Source organism: Lepisosteus oculatus, chromosome 13 (genome assembly GCF_040954835.1).
Source record: "Lepisosteus oculatus isolate fLepOcu1 chromosome 13, fLepOcu1.hap2, whole genome shotgun sequence".
NCBI lineage: Eukaryota > Metazoa > Chordata > Actinopteri > Semionotiformes > Lepisosteidae > Lepisosteus > Lepisosteus oculatus.
In genome coordinates, this window is record NC_090708.1 from 24039901 (window position 1) to 24064470 (window position 24570).

At 40.2% G+C, this 24570-nt stretch overlaps 1 protein-coding gene across 1 annotated transcript in view; it reads right to left on the minus strand.

Moving 5' to 3' along the window:
* Nucleotides 1-24570, minus strand: part of sh3rf1 (SH3 domain containing ring finger 1) — a 171014-nt gene that overhangs the window by 31190 nt on the left and 115254 nt on the right. The window contains exons 3-4 of the mRNA XM_069197266.1: nucleotides 19609-19704; nucleotides 3424-3750 (exon numbers count right to left, since the gene is read on the minus strand). Of these exons, the coding sequence (XP_069053367.1) occupies nucleotides 3424-3750; nucleotides 19609-19704 (423 nt within the window). The remainder of the gene's footprint in view (nucleotides 1-3423; nucleotides 3751-19608; nucleotides 19705-24570) is intronic.

The following is a 24570-nucleotide window of genomic DNA, read 5'->3' on the forward strand; positions in this document are numbered from 1 at the left end:
CATTGTCACTTAAGGAAAAACCAATTTAGAGCCAAGTCCAACAATAACACACATCAGAAAAATATTTGGTGTACAGCGGTCCACAAGTTCAATTTTTCATTTTGAATTTTCAAAAGGGGAATAAATATGATGTGGTTAAGCAGTCAACACGGATGTAAGATTGACCGATACAGGGGATCTTCAAACTGAAGGTTACAAGCCCAGGTTACTGCATCCAGAACCACCTTCCTTTGTACAAAAGAGCCATTGTTATAAAACATCTGAAAGTCTATGCAACAGCAGTAGCACCATAGTATCATTTATTTCCAAAAGGTACAGAAAATGTAGCTATCGCTGTTCCTTCACAAAATATCTAAGCGATTTTTCTGGAAAATGTCTTTTACCAGCATCATCATGTCTGGAAACATCAAGATGTGTCATTTGCTATGAAAATTCTGTCTGCTGAATCGATTAAAATGTGAAAACTGAGGAGTCTTCCTGGAAACCAGCATCCTAAGCACAGAAATTAAGCAGGATTCTTTCCTCCAAACTCTGGAAGGAAGAGGTAGAGAAAGCCAGGCAGGATGTCGATGGATGTTTATTTATGACAGCAAGCTCAGCTATGAACTCTTTCCCACACTATTCCTCCAGCCATCTCTCACTACTCGCAAATTTGAGAGTGCCTCCTCCAGGACATTCTTCTCATAATAAAGACGAAAACCAGCTTTGAGCTTCACAGCTTCAGAGACTTGCTGTGGCAAAGGAGTATATGTAGTTATTGCAATTGTGGGTCAAGCCTTCCGAATAAATTAGGATGTCCCATGTGGAGCTGGGAGGTGTGAGCATACAGACTTTCAGATATGAGGCAAACACCTTCCCGAAGATGCCTAATCCATCCCAATTAGTCCCTGTGTCACCCAACTCGGGTTTCCTCATCTGTTAAACATCACGTGTGCTTTCTCCCTGACCTAGGGAATTCAAGACAAAGCTGACCTGTCACGTTGAAATTGGATAATTCATTCAGGACTCAAATGAACAAAGGAGAAACAGCTGAGGCTTGGCCCTGTCCTAGAGGGGGCTGAGGAGACTGCTACCGTGATAAGAATTAACAAATCAAATTCCAATTTTCAGAGTAAATGTTAAAGAGCTTTTATCATCACGCGGAACTGTCCAAATTGTGAAGCGTCGGATAAGCTATGCTTTCTGAACAGTGCAGGCTAAAGTCCCAGGAGATGCCTATCTGAGCCTGGGGACTCAGAGGAGGAGGAGAGTGGGGACCAAACTGATATTGCCAATCCAAAAAGAGGAGGAGGGTAATGGGATAGGCATGACTCATTTCTCTGTTCCCCAGTGATCCGTGCTGAGTAGGAACGGTCTGAGACCAGATGGGCTGTGGTTGAACTGATCTTGGGTTCAACAGCACATCAAAACCCATCGATCTGGTTTTAGTGCCCTCAGAGAAGCTAAGAGTCTCAGGGACACGCTCTGACATTCTGTTCATCTGCGGTGAGACGACGTTCAAATTGTGCATTAAAAATTGAGTTGAAAAAAAGAAAGGAACCATTCAAATAGTAAGAAAACAATTATTTCCAACAATGAGCACACACGAGAAATATCTTAGTCTATCTGGTTTGGTTCAATCTTTTAAATGGACTGTGAAACCACGTGGGTTTCTTTTCCAGATGTTTGTCCGTGCATTCTAACCCCCCAGACGGCCGTAGTAAACATTCTGTTCACGGTCCTGGCTCACAAAATCAGTGTGTTATTGACTCCACAGAGAATGTAGAAATCTGATCATGTCAGCAAACATGCAGCACTGTGTGGTGACCCACAGTGACAACTTAAAATAGAAATACCGCAAAAAATAATTCTTGAATCACAAATTCACACCACCCCATGTGTTCATAAACAAGGCCAACAAAGGCAGGCTAAAAAGGGAAAGCTTTTTTTCCAAGCTTTGCTGTTTTACTCAAAGAAAAAAAAAAAGGACCACACAATCTTCTTTCCATTCCTATCTACTACTGTCCGATAATACCTTTGCTGCTGTTACTAATTTTCTAAGAAATCCAAGCCGATGAGTAAGACGTGCTTCTGCACTACAAAAGTAAAAACGCTCTAAGCTCCCAAAGGGGGGAGGGGGAGGATGTTCAATATTTAATGTACTCTGTAGTAAAGCCAAGCGTTAGAATAGAAAAGCCTTGAGAACCAGTCAGTATGCATGCGTGCTTTTCACAGATGCTTCGTGTCTTACTCGGTATTTGTGTGTTCCTGAACACTTGAAACTTCCCGCAGGGCAGCACAAAGCTATGTTGAAACGACGCAGAATTGTTTATTTCTGGTTAGAATAAGAACCCATGTGTGCAACGACAGAAAACCACCTAGAGACGTCTGCATACTCATGCAGCGGTTTCCTGCGCCCTCGCAATAAAAATACTTATTAAAAACCAAGGATTCTAAGTTAAGGAACTGGCAGAGCACAGAACTCATCAGACCTACTGTAGGTAAAACTTCACTGGAATTATTGTCTAATGAAAATGTGCAAAAGACTGATGCAAAACACAGAGGGATGCTATCTACAGTATGCACCCAAAGATCAGTAGCCACAGCAGTTGGCATTATTGTTTTGAACGCTATTTTTAATTTAATAAGACATGACTTCAAGCTCTTCTTTCAATTAACAACAGTTAAGCTGAATATGCCAATGTTGACGAAAAATGTTAACAGTAACAGAAGACAAAGCAGAAGCAAGACCAAAAGTTCAAGATTTGGCAAATGCTTACAGCTCACTGTAATAGCCTCTAATATTAACTGTTTTAAATGCCGAAGGAAATGGTAGCACAATTAGCATTCGACTAAATTTTAAAATGCATCTGGTTACGTATCTTGTGCTGTTAAGAATAATTAATCTGGCAAAATAATAAAAATTCTACCACGTTTAAAGAAGTATTTCACCACATTTCTTGTTTTGAGCATCAGTCTAGGTGCGGAGAAAGAAGAACAGATCTAGAGCGTGTAACAGACTTCTGGGAAAATTGGCCCTGATGCAAGTTGTGTGTCTGTGTCTCGGAGTAGCCTGTGATGGACTGGCGTCCTGTCCAGGGTGTATCCTGCCTTGCTCCTGTTGCTTGCTGGGATAGAATCCCCTGTGACTCTGAATTGGTTGACGTGATTAGAAAATGGATGGATGGATCTCGCTGTCGAAGAAAGACAGTAACACCAACAGAAGACAAAGCAGGAGGACCAAAAGATCCAGATTTAGCACATGCTTATAGCCCGCTGTTAAAGTCTGCAACACTAATGGTTAGCACATCTAAGAACAATTAGCATGCTACTAAATCCTAAAAAGCACCTAGCCATGTGTCTTGTGAGGATGCCCAGGGTATAAGGACACCATAAGCGAAGCAGAGCTGAAGCAGGACGCGGTTAGCGGCAAGCCGTGCTAACCTGGGCGGGGGCGCTCGAGGACAGGTGCGGGCAGTCTCCGATGCGGGCGGCGGCCCGCGGGTCGCTGGAGCTGATGAGCATGGGCGCGCTGATCTCCATGGAGTGGCGGTTGTTGAGGGCCTGGCCGGCGCGCTGGGTCATGCTGAGCGCGGTGAAGGAGTGCCGCTTCTTGGCGTTCTTCTTCCCATCGGCGCGGCGGTGGATGGCGCTGACTGCGCCCGTGCCGTTGAGGGTGGTGCTGGTTCCCGAGGGGCAGGGGCCAGCAGGGGGCGCTGGGGTGGGGCAGGGCTTGTCCATCTCGATCAGCTGCTTGGCTGTCTCGTTGAGCTGGGTGGGGGAGAGAGGTAATAACAATATTACAAATTCGTAATTCCTCATACTTATACAGTATAGTGCTTTTCTGATCACTCCACTCAAAGCTTTACAGGTAATGGGGACCCCCCTCCACCAACACCAATGTGCAGCCCCATCAGGATGATGCAACGGCAGCCATAGTGCGCCAGAACACTCACCACACATCAGCTATCAGTGGGGAGGAGAACAGAGAGATAAAGCCAGTTCATAGATGGGGATTATTATGAGGCCATGATTGGTAAAGGCCATTGGGAAATTTGGACAGGACTCCAGCATAACACCCCTACTCTTTTAGAGAAAGGCCCTGGGATTTTTTAATCACCACAGACAGTCAGGACCTCGGTTTTTACGTCTCTTCCCAAGGATGGCATTAGCACCCACTGGGTGAGCGCACCCTACCGGTCCCACTAACCACACTTCCACCAACATCCTTAGCTCTCCCAGAAGGTCTCCCATCCAGGTACTGACCAGGCTCACACCTGCTGAGCTTCAAAGGGTTGCCAGTTGTGAGCTGCAGGGTGATATGGCTGCTGGCTGAGGTGTGAGTGGGCTGGAGTCAGGATGTCACAAGAGCAGTGCAAAAGCCCTGGACCTCTGCAGGTCTCAGCACAATCGCTAACAAAGACACTTCACTGTTGAATTCACCAACTGCATGACCAGCTCTCCCACAACTATGTGATTCATGGCTCACTCCCAATATCAAGGCATGTATTCTGGCAACTTTTGTAGCAGCCAAAGACATTCACGATACAGTTAGTTACAGTTGGTTGGGTTCATTCTGCAATTTAACCCGAAACTGATATTGTGAAAGGAGATGGATAACATTTCAAAAAGAGTGGGATTATCATAGGATGATGGAAATTCTGGACTTGAGCCTCAGGGAAAAAAAAGCAGTGTTAAGACTATGGTATGAAATCCTTTTATATTGTAAGTGCACATTAGCACCCAAATACATTTTTACATAAAAAACAAATCATATAAAAGCAGTACTGGTTCCACATCAGAGAAGGAAGATTATGAACAACCATGCAAAATGATTTTCTGCATAACAAGCACACCTTCGCCACTCAAAAAAAATCCCAAGTGTTCTGGATTACACTGCATTAGCAAAAATATACACAGCTCCTTTCAAAGATCTGTTTGTACTATAAATAGGACTTGAAATCCTCTGCATAACCTAATTATCAGTGTAAAACCAACAATATGCTCTGTCATATTGAAATGAATAACCTGGTAGTTGAGAAGCACATCAGCTTGTCTCTTAGCCATTGTGCATCTCAGTTTTATCAGGAACACAGGGAGCCCAGAGGATTCATGTTTAATTCTTACTCACTTGCATTTACAGTAAGCTTAAGACATTACAATACTGAACAGCTTCCTACAAAAGAATGGAACAACATTTTTTGTCAAACAAAGTGCTCCCATGCTATCTTCTTTATGCCTAATTTAAAAGGCACATTTTCTTATTTGATATGGTTGCACACAAAATTGTTAGGACAGTTAATTACTCTTCGAATGTTTCAGTTAGTAAGATGTGCTGTTGTGCTGTAGACAGTGAGGGCAGAAGTAACATTCACCTGGGATTCTACTAATGTGCTTGGCTTACAGATGGAATCCAATATAACACAGAATCACTCCCTGTATTAGTAAACCAGGGACTAACTATATACTTCTAAATCCAGCCAAAACCCTTAAAGACCCTTAAGACAGGGGTTTTATTACAGTGGTCTGGAAAAGAAATACTAAATCAACAACTGTAGAAGACTGAAGGCACTTTGTTTTCAATTACAAAAAAAAAACACAGAATAATAATAATAACCTTTTAAGAACAGCTGGGCAAAACATCAAGACATACATTGACACAGTTACTTTCATATCAACTTGAGCACAATATCTCTAATGATAATCTGTTTACATTCTGTATTAGTTGCTGGGAGAGAAAATTAAATAAAAAATGCTTATCACAAAATCAACATACTTGACAACGTACATTTGACTTTGATTCAAGGTGAGAAACCAAAAGCAAACTACAAAAATGTCATAGACTGCATAAGAGATACACTTGCAGTTTTGGCTTTATATCTTGGGTGACATACTGTACAGCCCCAGTTTACTGCGAGACTCCCATCTATAAAGCCACCAATCTGCAGCAGTTTGCTTATACAGCAACTAAGGAACAGCTCACACCCAGCCATTTAACAAATCATGAAGTAAATGCATGCTGCTATCAAAAAGAAATTAGTGTAGTCATGCTAGTGAAAAACAACCCTTCTTTTCAAAGAATCGGGTGATCTCTATGGTTGGAATCATTATCTATCTTTCAACACGGAAACTGATTATTTAAAAAAATACAGCCAATGAGTTCAGGTAGTACAGTGGTTCAATGAGTCGCACTGTCACTTCACAACTTCAAAATCCTGTGCTCAAACTCTTTGCGGAGACTGCAGGTTTGGGTTTTCTCTAGTACCCTGATGTCCTCCATAGTCCAAAGACACATTGTTTATGTCATCTGGCATCTCTGATTTGCCATCTGCATGCCTTGCAATGGACTGGCATTCCACAGTGGGTGCATTCCTGCCTTTTCTGCTGTGTCTGCGTCTGCTGGCTTAGGCCCCGGCTCACTTGAAACCTTCTAACAACAATCCAGGGGAAAAGGGTGGAACATGTTTGCTTATTGCATGCAACAAAACACAACAGCAGGAAAACAAGAGTGAGGAAAAAAGTATTGGAGCCAACATGCTGTGTAATGAATGCCTCTTCCTAAAGCTGTCATACTCACAATTTCAATGTTCTTAAAACAACAAGAAGAAATGTTGTCTGGCAGATTATTTGCTGGCTTACAGTACCTCTCTATCAGTTGTCAGAGTTAAGTCCTTGCTTATTCATGCATCCATCACACACACAGGCATCCTTCCCTATTCTATCCATAGTGATGATGTGGTGTGGCAGCCATGTCACACTGTCCACAGCTTGTTACCTCCCACGCTTGGACAGAACAACTACTTTGCAAATTAACACACTACTTTAAATTCTCATATCAAAAGTACTGCACATCATTTGCAAAAACTGATATCAGAGACTATAAATCAACTTAAATTACTCGTTTAGTCCAAGAGGATCTGCAATGCTCTTATTTCAATTACAACCTATTCTTCCTGGATTGTTTTAGATCAATCCTAGATCTTACAGTGATAGACAATAAAAATTCTAAAAGTGACGCCCTTTCTTATTATCAGATTTCATTCATGCACATTATAACCTGCCTGAAAGATGCAGGATGAAAAAAAGATCATGTTCAATGGGCATTTAAGGGTGTCCTTAAAAACTGTCCCTAGAAATGTGTACTTTAACTTTAAACTTTCAAAATTGCCGCCAATGCTAATGAATTTTACCTTCTATTATAGTATTAAAAGAACTAAATACTTCCCCGGACATGCCAAAGACAGTTTCTCTTTGGTTGGGAATATGTAGCTTAGTGAGAAAAGGTTCCTTACAGACAAGGGGCCTCCTGAGAGCAGAAATAGGAATCCATTAACCTGGTAATTGACACATACAGTATATGGAACAAGTTATAGGTTTATTCCATGCTGAAAAAAAGAAGAAACAGAACACAACGTTTCGGCCATGGAGCCTTCTTCAGGTTTTTTTTTTTTGAGGGAGAAACCTGACACCTGAAGAAGGCTCCACGGCCGAAACGTTGTGTTCTCTTTCTTCTTTTTTTCAGCATGGAATAAACCTATAACATGTTCCTTTGCAGCCTACGCATGCTGACGCAGCTACCCACCTGAACTACATACAGTATATGTTCCATGGGATGGTAATAATGACCCTTATCTAGGCCATGTACACATTCCCAGAGTAGAGAACAAACTGCACTTACAGTATGCAGATATGAGTTACTAATGCATTCCAACAACTACAGCAAATTTGCATTTAGGTATCATCCTAATCACTCTCACATGTTACAGCTTTCAATTTGGAACTGTAAAGTTAGGGATGCATAATTGCAGTTTATAATTAAATAAGCAGATGTTCATGCATTTATAAAGTATCATGGATGGAACAAGCTATCTTCTGCACAGATGCCTAAGGTTAGGGGTAGGGGTGATTCCAGCTATGGTCAGAATTAGGGCTTTGTTACCAACTTGCAATTAATCTACAGCAGAGGTTGTTTATGACATTTACATCTCTATTAACACTTTAGTAACATATTTAAATTCTAAAATGTTTAAAATGGCTTTTGCCAGTCTAAAGTGTTACCGGATAAACAATAGGCGCACATTTAAAGACAAATCATACCAAAACGACATCTCAGCAAAGAAACAAAACAGAGCGGAGCGCTCCACTAGAGCTGGAAATAACGGAAGATGCAGAACGCCTCAAGACATGATCATTAACATAATCAGCTAATTCACTTTCTAAATCTGCTCACACGTCTGCCCGGAAGGCTGTTTTGCTGTGGGCATGCCCCATTTAAACAAACTGATGCACCACATCATACGGATTTTGATACAACTTTTCTCTTTCCAAGCAATTCAAGTACTACTCAGGAAAACAACAGCAATTTCTCTGAATCTTCATACAATATATGGACAAGGGACAAATCTCACTTAATGTTTAGAACATACCCGAAGAGGGCTCCGCTGCCAAAACGTTGCGTTTCTTTTCTTCTGTCTTCAGCAATGAATAAACTTTTGCATGTTTAGAACATGGATTTGTGTGATATGTGCCTGACACCCTATGTTGTGAAAGATAAAATGTACAGCAAGCTAAGCATTTCAATCTCCAGTTGTATTCTGTTGGCTTTAACTAGCTCTTAGTACCAAAAACACCAACTTTGACAGAGGGGCCTTAATGACCACATTTTGTGAATTACGCAAGAGGGGGCTACCTTGTTCACCACAACTCTGGAAAACCTAACCCTCCTGTAGCTTCAGAGGATCGAGAAACTTCAACAGGAAAATTGTTTTTTTTTTACCATTACCCACATACTCACTTGGCAGTCTGGACCGAACTTTCCGGTTTTCCTCCTTGCAGTGGCTTGCTACGGATAAAATGAGCCTGTAGGCTTTCTTGTTCTGAGAAAATGCCAGGTGTTCCCTAACGGGCCATTCTCTGAGGGCCTCATGGTAGAGCAGCCAAAACAGACGTACGTCTGCCAAGACAAGGCAGCTTATTCATCTGTCACTTTGCTGTGGGACCCTGTGCTGTAAAATGAGACAAGTGTAGGCAGAGTTGGAAGTACTAAGGCTTGTTAAAGACGCATGTGCCAAGCCTAGATTCCCACCAGCCTGCTTACACTAGCATCTGCATGTTCTGGGATGATCTGCTACTGTATATGTTTATAAAGTGGCTATAAGAAATATTTATACACAAGGATGAAAGCACTAAATGGGGAGAAGTGGCCATGCTTGTAATGAAGCTACTGTTAACATGTTACTTGTAGATCTTTGGATTCTAGTTCTTTATCTGCACATTTGTTCTGAGGTTCATGGCTTTCCATTCTCATCGCCAGGCCTTCTTCACTGGTGTGTACAAATGCGTGGCTGTAACCACTTGTCAATCGTGCTGTGCAGATAATCACTGCATGCAGAAGTATTAATTACACCTCTGGCCATATCCATAAAGCACTACCTGCCATGTGAGATATCTTCCTCTATTTGCTTCTCAATACGAAAAAAAACACTTCGAGGTTGCAACGTGTTCACAATATTCCTTGACACTAAATTGAAGAGTCCCTTTAAAAATGGTTTCTAATTTGCACTTGGAAGGATTTCTCCCCTCTTTCTAAAAACTCACTGCAGTAAACTCAAAGCATGGTGCAAAGGGCCTTATGAGTAGAGAGCCTGATCTCTGGTAAGCCTCAATTGCAGGGTGCCAGGGCAGCCCTGTCTGCGTGCATCAGTCCTGGGTTTCTGAAGGCAGCTAGCCCTGAAGCCAAGCTTTGGGAAAAATTACTGTGAATCTTAGGAATTTTTTCTGGGGAATTAAATCTGGTATGAACCCAAAAGAGATGAACCATCACTCAAATAGCATAATAACTTTGAAAGAACAAACCAAAAGGTATCCACACAGGATATGCAGTCTTGATAGTCATTAGCTGGCCTGTAGACTCTCAATTACAGGCACTTACATTACAGCCATGACTAAATTCCCCTGCCTGAAGAATAAGACATATCATATGATGCTCATCTGCTTCTGTTGCCGAAACGGTTGATTTCCTTAATGGAGAGTCCGTATCTTCCTGCCAAGATCTCTGTCACTTTGTGCCTTTTATCATCTGAATGTGCAGGACTATTTTATTTTTTTAGTCCACTCTTCCCATATGCCCTTGTGTTGAGGGAGCAGAAAATTTCTCTCAAGCATTCTTGTTATTTCTGGGATAGGTGTTTTTCACTTCTTTCAGAGTGTGGAATATCCCCGTCTCTGGTAGCATGGCTTTAGGAATACACGCAAAGCAATCATCCCAGATCAACCTGAAGACAAAGGTCCAGGAAGAATGCTGAAAGCTGTAAGAAATGAGGATTTTTAACACAGCCAAAAAAAACAAACAGAAGAAAACTTTTTTGAGCTCTGACTGTTACTAATTTGACCGATGCTTTTATCCAAAACAGCTTACATTTGCACCCATTTATACAGCTTTAATACAGCTAGGCATATTACGTGGAGCAATTTAGCTGAAGCACCTTGCTCATGGGTACAAGAGCAGCTGTAGGACAGCTAGCTCCTTTCTACCTAGAACCAAAACCTGTAGTAAAATATCAACTTTACAGCACCTCCCAGAGAGAGACTCCTTAAATCACTGGTCTTCTGACCTCTAACCACTCTTGTCTGACTAGTGACAAAAAGTGATGCACAAACACCTTTATGGCTGTAGCCTCAACCAGGGCAGTCCCCAGGACCTGCACACACAACAACTGACAATAGCCACATAGAGAATTCTGGGAGCCATAAGTGTGTGTCTTTTCAGGTCTCTCACACACACACAGACACACACCAGGAAAACCAGCATTCCCAAATCCCTAACTACCACAGGAACCATGCTTTCTCTTGATATACCGCTCCCCTGTGAGAATGTGAAATTCTAAACGCTTGATCAATTAGCCATTAAACTCAATCACCCCTAGTGTGGCTATTTACAAATAATTAGATGCTGTATAGCAGTCACTAGTGGTAGGCTGGGTGTAACTGCGGCCCCCTTTTGAGACTGCAGGCCACTAGACCCTTATATATAGTACAAATGCAGCACTATGTGAAAACTCGTTCCATGAAAATAGCAATTGCCTGCAATCAGCAATCACTGAACTGTTTGCACACGTTGGAGTCTTTCCACTTTCCTGTCGGAGGCCTTTTGTATCAGGTGCTTTGTCCCTGCAGTCCCTTCCCCCAGTTCCACAAGGAGATTCACCACTATATCTAAATATTAAACAAACTCAAAGAGTTCGCTTTCAAAGTTTTGTCAATAACTTCAATTGCAACATCCAAAGAGGCTACATGAATAAGCGAAAGTTGGCAGCAAATCAGAAGACTTTCAAAGCTCCAGATGTAATGTTTGTCACAAAGAATTACCATGTTGATTACAGTTTTAATGAGATGCAAATGATATGCAAATCAGAGTCGATTAATTCACCCTATATGGGTTAGCTTGAACACTAGTCGCTTTCACATGCTTTCACTTCGACAAGAGATGGCAACCTATTACCTGACAAGAAGACACAACACAGATGATGCCTTGGAAACATTTAGTGTCTTTTGTAATTCAAATGATATGCAAATTGCATGAGATAAGCCATGTATAATCACATAATATAAACCACTGATGGCAGTCCTGAATGCTATTTGACTGTTGACAGGGAATATTAAGTGTCAGAAATACATTCAGCGGCATTCAGAGGAAGTAGACCTGGGATGGAACTTTTCTTTAAAAAAAAAACTTGCCTTTGCAGTTTTACTCAGGTAAGTTGGTCAGGTTCCTCGCTTGCATGGCTATCCAATCATTTCGAAATCCTGCCAATAACTGGATCCGCTCATAAACTACCCTCTTCGTTAGTCTCTCCTCAACAGGGTGTGATTATGTGCAAGGAAGTACCCCCTTATCAGACCAGCCACTGAATTTGTTGCATCTCTCAGTATTAACAGGATTATTGTGAATGAAGCGGCCCTCTGTTCCTTCGGGTGCCTTGCAATTATCAGTGCTCAATTGTGGAACCATCCATCTCATTTGACAGCTTAACTATGATAACCGCAAGCCTCCTCCGCAGAGGCAGCTGTGCCGAGATACGGGAAATAAAAAAAAATGAATGAAAGAAAACAGAAATGATTCCAAATACACAAGAAAGATGCTAGAATGTAGGCTTCAGTTGGCACAAATTGTGCTGTTAAGCCCTGTAAGTTAGTTTGACCTAAAATGGTGCTAGAATCATTTCATTTCTCTTTGAAGATTTATTCATGGAGAGGGGACAGAACACGCAGGTGAGATCTGTGAGCTTGTGCTGACAACAGCAGATAAAGTCATGGAGAAAACTACTGGGAGGCACTATATGGGCGGTGTGGTGTCTCTGGGGCTGAGGATCTGTGCTTGTGGCTGGAAGGTTGCTGGTTTGTATCCTGCGACAGGCAGAGGAATCCTACTCCGTTGGGCCCCTGAGCAAGGCCCTTAACCCCAACTGCTCCAGGGGCGCTGTATAAATGGCTGACCCTGCGCTCTGTCCCCAAGCTTCTCTCCCTGTCCGTGTCTCATGGAGAGCAAGTTAGGGTATGCAAAAAGACAAATTCCTAATGCAAGAAATTGTATATGGCCAATAAAGTGATCTTATACTGACATTCTTATTTCAGTACATCTTCCTTCTTATAGAAAGGCCCATCCTTGCCATGTTTGCTGGTTTTATATTAAGATTATTTCAAATTTGAGTTCAACAGTTTGAGGTGTTGCAGGTGACCTGAGTTACATTACAGGTGCTCATTAGAAAAAAAAAAACATACAAAACTGAAGCTTTTTCCTTTCATTAAGGGAAGAATAACCCACTCTGATGTTGATATATTGATATAAGTAAATCTCATTACCCAGCGTTTACCTCATTCAGGAGTTTACATTTGCTTTCCAAAACTTTTAAGCATTTATAATAAAAATGTCAAGAAGTTTCCCGTTCTTGAAACGCCCTGCAGACCTCTTGCATGCTCCCTCTCCCTGATCTGGGCTTATCCCCTGTGGGTCTTCTGACTTTTCCAATGAAGAGAGTTCACATGGGGTCTAATTAAAGCAATGGTGAACTTTTAAACTGAATATGTAATGGAATTAACATAGGTCAAGGAGATATTTTTTCATTGGCAACGGAAAGCAAAGTTTATCTAATCCCCAAGCCTTTAAAATGTTTATATTCTTAACAGTACTGTCTTTGCACATGTGGAAATGTCACAAAGCTTTAATGGGCAATACATATCTTCAGAACATGAAAATATATGTTTATATGTAGGTATATAAATACTTTTTTAATGTCCTGTGTCATTGTTTAAAGTTTAACTGGGAAGCACAAAATATCAAAAGTGAACACTGTAGGTGTAATATCTGTAGCGTTCCATGTATTCAGTGCAGTTTACAGTCACCATCTCTTCATTAGATAATTTATCAAAACATATTCATTACCTTTTGGGAGTTTTATTACACTAATTCAAATTAATATATCTGTGATTATTGGACACTACATACAGTTCTTATATTGCTTTTCTGTTGAAAAACATTTGGATAAGGATGTTTCATTCAGCAACTGGTGAAAATGTCAGGTGGTGAACAGCAGGACTGAAATGCGAGTTAAATGGGCTCTGGAATGAGTAATCAGTGTCACCTGTGCTGGAGAGCTTGACGAGGCAAAACTCTCAGTAGACATGATGTAAAGTGACAAGCAGCTGGCCTCATTTAGAAATGACCAGATTCCAAGTGTTTTCTACTGGGAAACCAAATAGGTTAAAGGCAGGTTTTAAAGGGACATCACCTTACAAAAAAGAAACCCTGGAAGACAAAATATGTAATCCCTGGCCATCTAATTATGTTAATATGTATACAATTCTATGTTTTTTTTACCAAGGCACCTCCACTTCACAAGACAGAACACTATATTTTCCATGTATACAGGAAAGTCCGTCTTTAGAAACAAACACTTATCTGTGTAGTGCTTTTAGCTGAGTGCCATTCCATTGCAATTCCTTATTTCTTTATGACATTTCACTCACTCTCTCTTCACTGAGTGGCTCAGAGGAGCTGAATGTGTACCTTAATGTCTTTAAGTATTGATCAACAAATCCTCCCAGGAATTAAGACATTTTAATGTACGGGAAGGCACATACATACTGTATATAGAGAGTTGACAGCAGCTTTAACACCTGCTAGCCTGATCTTGATAAACTGGGCTGGACTTGGTCAATACTGGGATGGAAGACTAGCAAAGAAAACCAGGATGCTGCTGTAAGCGGTGCTGCTAAACCAGTAGGTGTTGGTCTTTCTTCGGCAAATTTCCAAACTAGTGCAGTAGTAGGGTGACTTTGGGGGAGGTGTGCTGTCATTTGGATGAATAGACATTAAAGATCCCAGGGAACTGTTCATAATGTTAGGGATGTTAGTGTCCTTACTACTTTTTATTAATGAACCTGTGGCACAACTCAAAAAAGTAGAGGCGTTAAAGCCCACCGCCCTTGCTAAATTCCACACTGAACGCTACCTACTGACATTTAATGGACCTCCATCTACCACTCCCAGACAGACGGGATTTTGTAGTCAAGGGAGCATTAAAATTAATGAAGAATGTTCAGACGGGCATTCACAAAGGAAGGCCAGGCCCAGGACTCATGACTGCTCCTCCTGGGAGATTGCACAAGCCTCTGTGGGGTACTTACATCAGCTTTCTTTCTCAGATGACTGCACAATGGGGGGAAAAAAAGTCTGGTTGGGACCAAAGCCAGAAAGAATTAAAGGACATACCACATGCTTGACTTTGGACAGGATAGATCACTCCTGTAAAGATGTGCAGATCATGTCGGTTTCTAATATTTTGACTAGTAAGCATATATGACCTAAGACTTTATAGCTGTGCTTCCTGGTCTCTATCAAGTGAGAGAGTAATTATAAGAGAACTCCAAACATACAATTTGACGAACACAGAAGTATCAGCTGGCTTTGACTTGCAATATTATATAAGAGATTGTACAAAATACTTAAACATCAGTTGCATAAATGTAGAAAAACTGGGAAACTCTTTTTGAACAGTCTCATTTAAATCCTGCAGTGCTCTGTGCTATTGTACAGTGGGATTTCGTACAGTCTATCTTATAATACAATGGGAGAAAGTATTATTCTTCTGGGTTGTTAAAAACTGTGAAGATAAAATTTAGCTGACGGGAACTGGGGATAAGGAAAATAATATTTCAACGAGATTTGTATAGCACAAGGAAATTTAATCCAAGCAATCACCACTGGGATCTGGCTGAGTGGTCAGAAGATGTTGTTTTGGGCTGATACACAGTATCAGTCAAGTAATTTCACAGCAGAATTTTACTGGGCTCACAGAAATGTGTACTCTAGCATATTGGCACCTTATGTTTCAGATTTCTTTTAAACAGATATCTATTAATAAGTGCTATGGGTTTTTAAAACCTTTACATGTGAAAAATATAAAGGCAAGCTCTAACAAAAGTTTGAGCTACACAGATGTGCCAGTTTTGAAAGAACTATCAGAACTATCATCCTGGACAGTAAAAAGATTTTCAAAGGTTTGATGTCTGGCAATTGATTTTGCAGCATGTATGTGGTGTGATGTACTGTATCAGCTTCTCCCAATTATTTTTATTTCTGTTTTTTCAACACATGTCTGCTGTTTTTCAGGAAAAGCAATACTTTTGGCCAAAAGGTTCTCTAAAATCCATGGTATGCATATAACTGAGCTTGAGTTCCACATTTTCAATGCTTTCTTAGCTCTGCAGAACCAAAGGACTTCACATTTTCATTCAATTTGACCTCCTAATGGCTTAGTTGAATACACTGGTGGTCAAAATTACCCCTGCTTTCATGGCTTTGTCTCCTGAGTATTTTCAACTCACCTATAAAATGCTAAGGAGCTCCGGGAGGGAGCACTGCTGCATTTAAAGTGATAGATTGGCATTCACACCAGCCAAGTTTTGAAATCATTTTCATGTGTTAATTCATGCAGGGTGAGCAGGGTTCAAGGCACACAGTGCTGCATCTTCTTAGCTGTTGGCGAATTTGAATTGTGCCCATCTGTACGAGTTCTTCTTGAAGGTACTTTGAAAGATTAGATGCTATAAAAGAATGGGCTCACCTGCTTGAAACCTTCTTCTGGATTTCTGAATATGCTTCAGGGGTGTATGAACTGATTAAATGCAGCTGAAAAGTTAACGACGCAGCCCGAAGTTGCACATGTGGAATTTTAATGGGCTTGAATAAGGTACAGCGAGAACTCGGATTCAAAGATTCACTGGGTCGCCACTATATAATCACTTTGTGCAACCACCTGGCTAATTGCTCTAAATGGCGTTTTAATAGAACTACCGAGAAGAAAAAAAGGGAAAACTTTGCTGGAGGCTTTCGATTCTCTTTGGCTTTGATATTTGTATTATTGAGACGTACCATAATATGTAATTTGCCAACGATAAATCAGCCACATTTAAATTTAATTACAACATGGAAACAATGCAAATGACCCTTTACAAGCACACTGCTACAGCTTTTGTCACCCAGACAGGGTACAGTTACTAGGAAACGAGAGTTTTATTAAGTGGTCTGACAGATTACAAACACCCACTTAAAAATGGCCTAGCAGGCTGGATTAACCAGCAACTGGTAATACAGCTCCACAGACCTGATGTGGGATCAACAACTTTGAAACCTAGAAAAAGTTTAATATTTTACTGTAAAATATTACAGTAACACAGTCAGCAATGCACAAGAACAGAAAGTCCCCAATGCCCTACGACGCTCAATCACTGATAAAATACCTGTCCGGGACTCTAAACTGAATAAGAAACAATGCCCTGTCCTGTTGCCTTTAATCCGCTGTGACTCCTAAAAAGGATATCAAAGAAAGAGATGAGAGCAGCTAGAAGGATGCTCCTTATGCAGGCCCCAGCTGGGATAGACCTGCACTAATGGAGTCTCTCCACCACTGCACACCAGCTTGAGCTCTGTTACACTACCACCCAGATCAGCCCATTAAGAGACACAGTCACGTCTCTCTGGAACTACAAAAACCCACGCCCACTGCCCCCTCCTCAGATTGGCATTATTCCACTTTCAGACGATCTAATTGGATGCTGATTCATATGTTTTGCAAACCATTACAAATTGCCTCATGGCTGTGTCAGAAAGTACTACAGAATAATGGAAGAGGGTTAATTATTAATGCCTCCTTTCGTACGGTCCTTAATCCCCCCCTGTTCTCTCTCTTCTTCTCCTGTTAACATGTGAACCCAAAGGCCAAAACTGTCAAAAGCAGATGCTCCTTTTTTGTAGGATTAGAGCTATTCTTAACATGATCAAGTCCAATATGTAATTAAATCCTTACGTTACCAGGCCTGACCTCAGTGTTTTGTACGTGGCATGATCAATTGTAATTTGTCTCCATAATCTATATTAATTATGTATGTCACTTGCTCAACCCTTTTTTTCTAAAAGCACACAAATGGCACTTTGAAATGTGCCTGACAGCAAATTGAAACACTAAGCTCTTTTCAAAGCTATTATTTAAAGTTATGTCGATGAAGGTCAGTGAAGAATTAAACATTCTCAAAAGGAGACAATGGAAGTCTTCAAAAGGTGAGGATATGTATTTACGGTTTTACAGAAGTATTAAAACACTAACCCAAAATACACAAGATGATTTTCTGAGATTTATTCTAAGCAGGAAAAAACGACTAGGTTTTTCTGCTCAATTGAACAAGCAACTCACAGGGAATAAGCAGAGACAAAGTGAAATGTGAAAATGTCAAATTTAACTATTTTATTTTAGATTTAAGGGTCACATTTAGGCACGTGTTCCATAGAAGTGACGAGGGCAAATGCCCTTGCTGTTTTTATTTCTTGGCTATATCAAAGCTCTTGGTCATCTACTGGAAAAATATAACCAGTGACTTCTGGGATTTTTCCAAAAGCTTCCTGAAAACCCAGTCGGCCGAGTTTCAGACCTCTTCTATATATAAGTAATAACACATGGTGGGAGGCTTCAGCAGATCAGCCTTCATTGATCCTTCACAGCTTTCCTGGAGATCTTACCACCAATCCACAGCTCGTCACGTCCACTACTCAGCAGATAGAGAAACTGCACGATTTCAAGCCCCTCTCTTCAGAGGTCTAGAGAACCAGAGGACATGGGCTCTTTTTCTCAACAGAGGCCACCCAGACATCATGATGCCACAGCTTAGGGGGCAGAAGAAAACCTGTTGTTGTCCTCATTTTCAAAATATCTGATACTGTATGTACTTTTTTTTTAAAAATGTTAAAACAAATGACAGCAGCATCACCACCTTGTAGCCTGATCTCATTACATAACAGCAACTCAGCAAGACTGGGCCTGGTCAATACTGGGATGCGAGTCCTTTAAGGAAAACTAGGTTGCTGGTGTCAGTGGACCAGCAGGTGGTGCTCCTCCCTCCACACCACAATTTCCAAACCAAAGTTCCATTCTGGGGACTGAAGACACTGCTGTAGTTGGTACCACCCCTCAGATAAGATGTTAATCCGAGGTCCTGCCCGTGTTTATGAACCCCCCATGCCACAGCTCAAAAGAGAACAGAGGTTAAGCTCAGTGTCCTAGTTTAATTCCTCTCTGCGGCTTAACAATCTGGCCTCCCTAAAGCTCCCCGTTTATTCAGTCGGTGAAGCAGTTTCTCATTCCTCCACCTGCTCTGCTGAGCAGTGAGGCTCCTGGAGTGTAATGATTGTCATGAATCTCCTATGTGACTGTTATCCCTTCTTATATATCCTAAGTGGGATCCTTCAGGACGAAAAGAGCTTTATAAATGCAATTAATTATCTTTTTATCAACACGTGTACTGCAATATCCTCACAAGAGCTCTCCTAACATAGCCCTTGCTTTCTTTCCTGCAGGATTCCAAAAGGTTAACAGCCTTTAAAGAACAGAAATGGTATATGAAGAAGGGCGGTCAGGAAAAAAAAGACTTTTTTTTTGCAAATCTCTTCCTTTTTATTTTGGTTAGCAGCGATCTGACAGCTCATTTGTCTGGAGTGCCTTAAATTCAGAAATCATAATTGAGAGCTGCCACAGGACTTCGGCTTTGATCTCACTGATCTGCTGAAGCATGTCCTTCCTATTACCTCACCCTTTAGGGACTGACCTTGCAAAGGCAACTCTACAGGCTTAATCACAGCTGCTGGGGTAAATCAATATAAAATATGTTTAATGCAGTTCTTTATGACAAAACTGCTCTTCTGACAGTTTTTTTTACATCAATATATATACACAAGTTTTAACTTAGTTCTGCTGAAGAGGAAAACATATTTTATGGGTAACACTTTAAGTAGTCTGGTATCAAAATCCTGAGTGGTCAGATAGTATCTTTTTTTTTACAACAGGACTTTCTTTGCATTTATTAGACGTTTATTGGATGTGCTTTACAAATGTTATGAGGTCAAGATGCAAGTTAATAGACCTTCTGATGTTTATGAGATGCCAACACACTGTAGTCGGATGTAATGAGGAAACACACAGGATTAGTTTAAGAATAAAGCAGCATATTCTTAGATGAGATGCTATTTCATTTAAGCTAAAGCATGAATCAGCAAATGAACAAGAGGGCTCAGATACTTACCTCTACATACAAAATAGGGAAGATCCCAATTTTATCTCCCAACATTCCCTCTGCCCAGTTGTCGTCCACTCTCCTTATCACAGTCAGAATTTCATCCTTAAGTGGGGAAAAAAGAAAGGAGTTTGAATGCTTACATTTTCTACTGTTTCTTATGCTTTTGATTACTATATTTAAAGTTTTCCTCTCATGTATGTCAATGTTTTTAATAACCTAAAATTGAACAGTAATGTGCCAAGGTTTGAACGGCATTAAGAAAGTACTGACGGTCATTATACTCTCATACCAACTATGTTCTTGTAACTCACAAAAGACTTAAGACTTTAGTTATAGGCTGAGCCTGAGCGCAGAGTTGCTATTGTTAAATTATTTTATTTTTGTATCACACTCTTTTTGTATTGCATATCAAATAACATTTCTAAAGACCCACAGAATAAAGGACACAAAAATGCTGTTCATAAAGAAACACTTCAAATACCAAATCAGAAAATGTTCTCCTGAGACAGTTAATCATATAACAGAAATGTATTTAAGCCCATTCATTACTTGTGTCAAGGTCTGCATTTATTAAAGCATTTTCTTAATGTAATTCACTTTGTGCAATAATTTGTTTAGGGTAATAACTTAATTCCTTCACTGAATATTATGACCACAATAACATAATTAATATAATGCCCATTAATTGCACATAATATGCACAGTAATTATATGTTGCTGTTTTCAATAAGCACGAATCAAATGAGAATAATAATGCAAAACAGAATTATGCATTTGATCAGTGGTTGACTGATGATGACTTTTGATGCACTGTGATAACAGACTACAAGATTATTTACTTAGTGCTACATCATAGGCACATCTGCTGGGCAAAATTCAATTAACAATATTGTAAGTCAGAGGTCACCATCCCTTCTCCTGGAGAGCATCAGTCTAGTTAGTCTTGTAGGTCACCCTGAATCAGAGATCTCCAAACCTTGTGCTAGGGAGCCCAATCCGATTAGTCTTGTAGGTTACCTATTAATGGCTATTGATGAGTCACAGCAAGTCATCTGCTCGATCAAGACAACTCTGGTCCATGAGGGCTAAAGAGTGCTTCTGTTTTAGTCCTAAATTATCTCTAAATTACTTAATTTAACAAATCACCTCTTTTATTGATCAAAATGGAATTGGTTCATGTCTTTAGAAATTAAGTTAATGGTGACCTTGCAAACCTCCACGACAAGGGTTGGAAATTCCTGCTGTAATTCTTTGTTAGTGGTAGTCTCAAGTACCCAAGAGAGGAATAAGGTACAACTGACTGTCTCATTCTTTATGTGTCAAAAGCTTCTCAGATCTGGGTGTGCCCAGTAGATCTTAGAGACCCTCAGGTAGGGCTGGGCGATATAGCCAAAAACATTATCACGATAAAAATGTCAAATCATTATTTCTTTCAGGTTTAAAGGCAGATTTTTTCTCCTGAGTGAAAGTTGAAGAAACCAGTTAATTGGGAAATTAAAGAACTCTTTATTTTAAGAACACAACAAACACTTGCCAAACAGCAGAAACATTAAACACATCCGAGGTAGAGAGTATTCAAGCCTTTTTTATGTCAAAATATGCAAGAGTAAAATTTACAAAATAAATATCTTAATAGAAACATTAAATACTGCAGTGTGATAAAACACACATAGAAGATGGCTCAGACAGACTGCAAAGTTTAAAGTGCTTTAAAGGATCATGTCAGAAGTAGTGGCGATGAACGGCACCGTTTGCAGCTACCGCTCTACCATCTCCCTACACTCTGCGTACAGCCCAGGAAGTGCAGTCAGTGCAAAATGTTTCCGACCAGGTAGCTCGTATCTGGGGTCAAGGACTCTGATAAGCTTCTTGAATCCCTCATTTTCGACAGTGATAATGGGAAGCGTGTCTTTTGTAATGCAATATGCAACTGCATTTGTGATGTCTTCATGCACGCACATGCATATCATGCGCAAAGCTTTAACATATATATCAAACTTTTGTTAAAATTATATTGAGGAAAATTATCGTTATCGAATTATCGCCCAGCCCTACCTTCACGAAGTTCAAATCTAAGACTAGTGCTAAATGATGACTATAATGCATGCTGGTATTCTGCAGGAAAATTACACGTTAAATCCAGGAAAGAGACTGTCTGCCCTTTGTCTAGGTTTTTTCTCATTAAGCGTTGAGACCTAGGTAGATCACCGGGATTTAACTGTGCTTCCCTCCTTAAATTACCCTCCCGTGGGGAAGTCTACGTGAATACAACTTGAAGGACATGGTTGTGACTCACTCATATGGAGAGATGTCAGGGTTTCTCAATTGTCTGTGGTAAGGATACTACAGGAATACAAGAAAAGTCCTCAATTACAATACGGCTCTGCGCCTGAAACCCAGATCAATATGACAGCTGTGATGCAAAGGCTGACGTTAATAAGAACAGTGTGTGCGACAGTGGCATCGTGAATCGGCATCTCTTCTAAAACAGAAGACTGCACAGATCGTTGCTCCTGCCAAGAGAGTGAGAACAAGGCAGGAGTTTAAAGGCAGGAGTTTGCTAACAGACAAAAACAACCTGATAAAAACCTTACAGGTAACATAAGAATCTTAGTTGATACACATTCCCCTCACAAGATAAAAACAAACAACTTGACCATATCATGTCTGCGGACACAACTGTCGTGAAACAGTTAACTGCAGTGTAACTGCACCCAAAGTCTATTTCTTATAGATCACCTTTTTTGTGCACTGTCTAAATGTTGATAATGATGATCATTCCTGGCATCTCCCCAAAGATCATTAACGTCAAACAACGCAAATGGCTCTCATGCTGCACTCCTGGGTGTTTCGTGAAAGAGAACTCGGAATGTATTGATTCTCTCCTACCTCAGAACAAAAGCCATCTCAAAGTGTTAGAATCCCCTGGCACGGCTATACTGGATAAGGTTTCAGCACAATATCTGAGGACTATTATATTGCCTGAAAATCCCTAACATTAGTCAGTGGCCTCTTGTTGATTACAATGTACTTTCCACTGGAATAAGATCTGTGTGTCTGTAACAGAAGAGTCAAGTACAAATAAACGTTAATACCTCTGTTGTGAAAACCCACAGCTGCTGTCATTCTCCATTATTTTTCATATTCTAAGCTCAAACTATTCATTTAAATGGTATAATACGCAGTTCCTGAACTGCCTTTTGTGTTACTCTGAAAGTGAAGTTCTTCTAGAGTTCATCTTTCCTCTCAGACTTCCATTTCATGCCATGTTGCTTGAATATACTGGAGCTGAAGTAACACATCGCAAATTCTCTGTTATTTTAGAGCTTACAATATAAAACCTGCAGACCTTCCCAAAGTTAGGGGGAACTGGAACAAATAATGGATATTGTTATTTGCGCATACTTGAGCAGCAGTTACTTTTTGCGTTTTGCTACTTCAAACCAGGCACATCATTCTTCTCCTTCTGGTTAAGATATACACTCCCTGTAGATCTTTAAAGGACTGAAGAAGGACAGTTCTTTATTAATAAGTTGTCTTCAGCTGTCATACAGAAAAGACTGGCACATCCATTTTTTCTTTTTGTTTTAGCTATACAGCAGTGGGCGATACACATAAACAATCAAGCAGTGCCTCATAATTACTTGAATTTGTTGCAGTTAAGGGATTTCAGGAGAAAGGGAGGCTTGGGGAATATATTTTGCTGCTATAGGTACTCCTGGGACTCACTCCTGTTCAGCATCTCACATGTAACACTTCACAGCCCTGAAATATTCTCCTAAAAATGAAGAACAGCTTTTTCCCCACTGTGTCCTCATTCTGCTCAGTGAAGAAAATGCACTTCTATGACCCATACTATTTTTGTGTGTGTGTGGGGGTGATAATGAGAGAAAACAGAGACTGTGGTCTTGCAAGTTTCCTTTCCAATGTGGCACAAGAGCATTCCAATGACTCACAAGAGCGTATAGTCTTTTTATCTGCCTAGACAAGCCAAGATAAACTGGGGAAAGCAAATTATTTACTTTGAGGCCAAGATGGAACAGTTGGGAATACAAATAAGGTGTTGAAGTGCCAGATTCTCAATTGAGCGATCAAATATATGCCTCTTTTTTCTATTGGAAATGTATTTGTGGAAAGGTAGTGTCTCAACTGTTGTAAAATGATGAAAGCAATCACTCCTTTGTGATTTCTCAATTCAGATATAATTATACACATTATGCCAAAGCTCTGGGTATCTGGGAATTGGTTCACTGACTGCTTAATTCACTCTCAACATCACTGTCATCCTCAAAGAGATATGGAACAGGATAAAAAGAAATGCAATTCATGCTTTGTTTATGACACTGCAGTGCATAATTAGAATTTTTCAGCTATACGTATTCGAATCTGATCTCTTAGGTTTTCAAACATCTGAAAAAGAAAGCACAGATATATTGTGTCTGTATTAACTAGACTAACATTGGAAAAACCCATTTCTCATAACATGGATGAAATGTTTTTTATCACTGTCATGAAACAAGATTAGTTTGTGAAACATTATCCTATGTAAAACTTCACACTTGGATTTTAGAAAATGTTTAAATCCTGTATCCAGAATTTCAAAAAACTTCCAAAACTCTAGATTAAAATGAACAAGAATTAGCTTACAAAAATATGAAAGATGTGTGGTTGTAAAATACCCCCATCTTTATTTGGAAATGTAAGTAATGTTAAAGGAGAAAAACTTTTATGTTCTATCTGGGAAGGTCTATACTGCTGCCTTATACAGTAGTATATTTTCATATCTGTGCTCCCAATGAATAAAAAAGGCCCTTAAAAGAAAGACTTCTTTACTACTTGTATTAACCAATTAACCTTCCACCCCAAGACACCACTTGTTCGCTGTAGATGAATTACTTCATAAGACATCTCCATTTGACTTAAAGGTTTAAGGCTCAGTCTTTTACATCCAGTTTTTGTGAAATTTAA